The sequence below is a fragment of the Castor canadensis genome, chromosome 14, assembly GCF_047511655.1.
Source record: "Castor canadensis chromosome 14, mCasCan1.hap1v2, whole genome shotgun sequence".
Lineage (NCBI taxonomy): Eukaryota > Metazoa > Chordata > Mammalia > Rodentia > Castoridae > Castor > Castor canadensis.
Genome location: NC_133399.1, coordinates 20682460 through 20685218, shown reverse-complemented (window position 1 = coordinate 20685218; position 2759 = coordinate 20682460). Strand labels below are relative to the sequence as shown.

Here is a 2759-nt window from a genome sequence, read left to right as displayed (position 1 = left end):
GTTTTCAGAGAAAGGAGATCTGAGTTCTGTATATATCAAAGATACAGAGACAAGAACATGAAGTAAAATATAGCAATAACCAAGGGATATATTTTTTTAAAAAAATCATATTAGCATAGATCAATTGTGCAAAGGTTTTTCATTGTGATTTGTTCACATGCATACAGTGCCCTTTGTTCAAATTAATACCATAAATATTACTTTTTCTTTAACCCATTCCCTCCTCTTCCTCCTTTCTAAACAGTTTTAGTGGTTTCATTATGCTATTTAAATAAACATATAAAATGTATTTTGATCATGATTTCTCATCTCTCTGTCTTTTCCCCTTCTTTTCCCATCTCACTGATTCCCTTAAAAACCCCCCTTTTACATGTGGGTCCTATTGTTATTTTTAGATCCAGATTCTACACATGAGTAAAATCTTGAGAAATTCACCTTTTTAGAGTTTTGTGTACATTTGAATTCATGGGCACCTTGGAAGTCATCATAATACAAAGCAAGTGGTACAACACCTGCTCAGGGAGACTCCATTTGTGTTGAAGTTTCAGCAGAAATGAGACTTTATCTTTCATTACTCTCTATTTCTTGTCATTCTTCATCATGATCAATGTCCTTGTCACTCTAGCTTCCTTATTGATCTTGAATATCTGAAGCAATCATCTTCCTCAGGTCATTGCCTTGGTCATTCTTCCTGCCAGGCTCACTTCTGCAGATAATTTTGTGATTTCAATGTTTTCTTTCTGGAAGTAACATTTAATTGTCACCCATCTGATGTTCCATTCTGAAAACACAATAAAAATAACATTATGCACTTTCTTTCACATCTGCTTTTGTCCGCACTGCTCTTACTATTACAATCTGGCATGTTATATGGTTATTTTTTCCTATTTACACTTACGGTCATTTGTTTACATTATTTCTCTCTCACTAAATTATAGAAACATTTACATTCATTGCCTATGATCAATCATTTCTTGTATGATGCCTGGAATATGATTATCATTCAATTTTATTACTCAAAAGCATTAAATTCCATTTTTTGGATACATGACATATTGGGAAGACTTGAGAGTGAGACAGCAATTCTAAATCAGAGATCGTAAGGGTCTGCCCTACAGGGGAGTAGATTCATGCATAAAATTGGAATTAGCATCTTGGTTGAAGAATATGTGGTAGTTTTTCTGTCCGATAAGTACTGGCTAATTATATCATGTTCTTTTTCTCTTTTTTGTTAGTTGCTTCAACCACATGGAAACAAAGAATTACACACAGATTTCAGAATTTCATCTTTTAGGAGTTTCAAAGGACCCCAGATGGCAGCCCATTCTCTTTGGACTGTTCTTCTCCATGTACTTGGTCACTGTGCTTGGAAACCTGCTCATCATCCTGGCCACGATCTCAGACTCCCACCTGCACACACCCATGTACTTCTTCCTCTCCAACCTCTCCTTTGTAGACATCTGCTTCAACTCTACCACTGTCCCAAAGATGCTGTTGAACATACAGACAGGAAGCAAGGCGATAAAATATGAAGGCTGCATCATGCAGATATTTTTTTTCATACTCTTTGGAGTGTTGGACAACTTCCTCTTGACTGTGATGACCTATGACCGTTATGTGGCTATCTGCCATCCCCTGCGTTACACAGCCATCATGAGCCACCATCTTTGTGGATTGCTGGTTCTGGCATCCTGGATCACAAGTGCCCTCAATTCGTTGTTACAAAGCTTGATGGCATTGAGGCTGTCCTTCTGTACAGACTTGGAAATCCCCCACTTTTTCTGTGAGCTCAATCAAGTGGTCCTGCTTGCCTGTTCAGACACCTTTGCCAATGACATGGTTATGTATTTTGCTGCAGGGCTGCTGTTCTGTGGACCCCTCTTTGCTATCCTCTATTCTTACTGTAAGATTGTTTCCTCCATCTGTGCAATCTCCTCAGCTCAGGGGAAGTACAAGGCATTTTCCACCTGTGCATCTCACCTCTTGGTGGTCTCTCTATTTTATTGTATATGTTTAGGGGTGTATTTTAGTTCTTCTGCTACACACAACTCACACTCCAGTGGAATAGCCTCAGTGATGTACAGCTTAGTCACCCCTATGCTGAACCCCTTCATCTACAGTCTGAGGAATAAAGATATAATGGGGACTCTGAGAAGACTGTTTAGAGGAAATCCTTAAAAAAAACAACTTTTAAGATGTTCCCATGGCCAATGGTCTCAAAATCACGGTGTCAAACATTGCAATTCTTTTCATTACTTCTTTCTTTTCCCTTTTCTTTTCTCCTTCCACCCTGCCTCCCAAGGGAGTTTATTCTCTAGATTGAAGGTTTTGGTGTCATTCTATACCACACATTGCATCATCTTATTCATTCTGTTTAAAAATTTCCAATACTGCCTACAGATATGACTCTTTCCATTGCCTTAAGTAAAATATCTCCTTTAAGCTTTTTATGTGACATACATTAATGTGCAGGTTTATGGACATATCTGTTACTCTATTGCCATTTTCATTTTGTGGGTTGTGTTCTGACCTCTCTTCAATGCTTATGAGCAAAGGCTGACTCTCATAAATACTTGAATCCTGCCTAAAAATGACTCTGGGGTTGAAGGCTTATGCTTCCGTGAAGCAAGGTATTCCTGCTAAATACAACTGTTCTTCCCATCTCTGCTGGTTGCCTGAAATAGAATAGTCAGCAATGGTCACCTTTTAATACTATTATCTGAAATAAATGTGAAGAACAGGGCACCATTGAAATTGTG

At 38.1% G+C, this 2759-nt stretch overlaps 1 protein-coding gene across 1 annotated transcript; it reads left to right on the top strand.

Annotated features, from left to right (window-relative positions):
* Positions 1-1248: 1248 nt before the first annotated feature.
* On the top strand, positions 1249-2178 carry LOC141416358 (olfactory receptor 7A40-like). Its single transcript, XM_074053417.1, has one exon. It carries the CDS (start codon positions 1249-1251, stop codon positions 2176-2178), a length of 930 nt encoding a protein of 309 aa, XP_073909518.1.
* Positions 2179-2759: the final 581 nt, after the last annotated feature.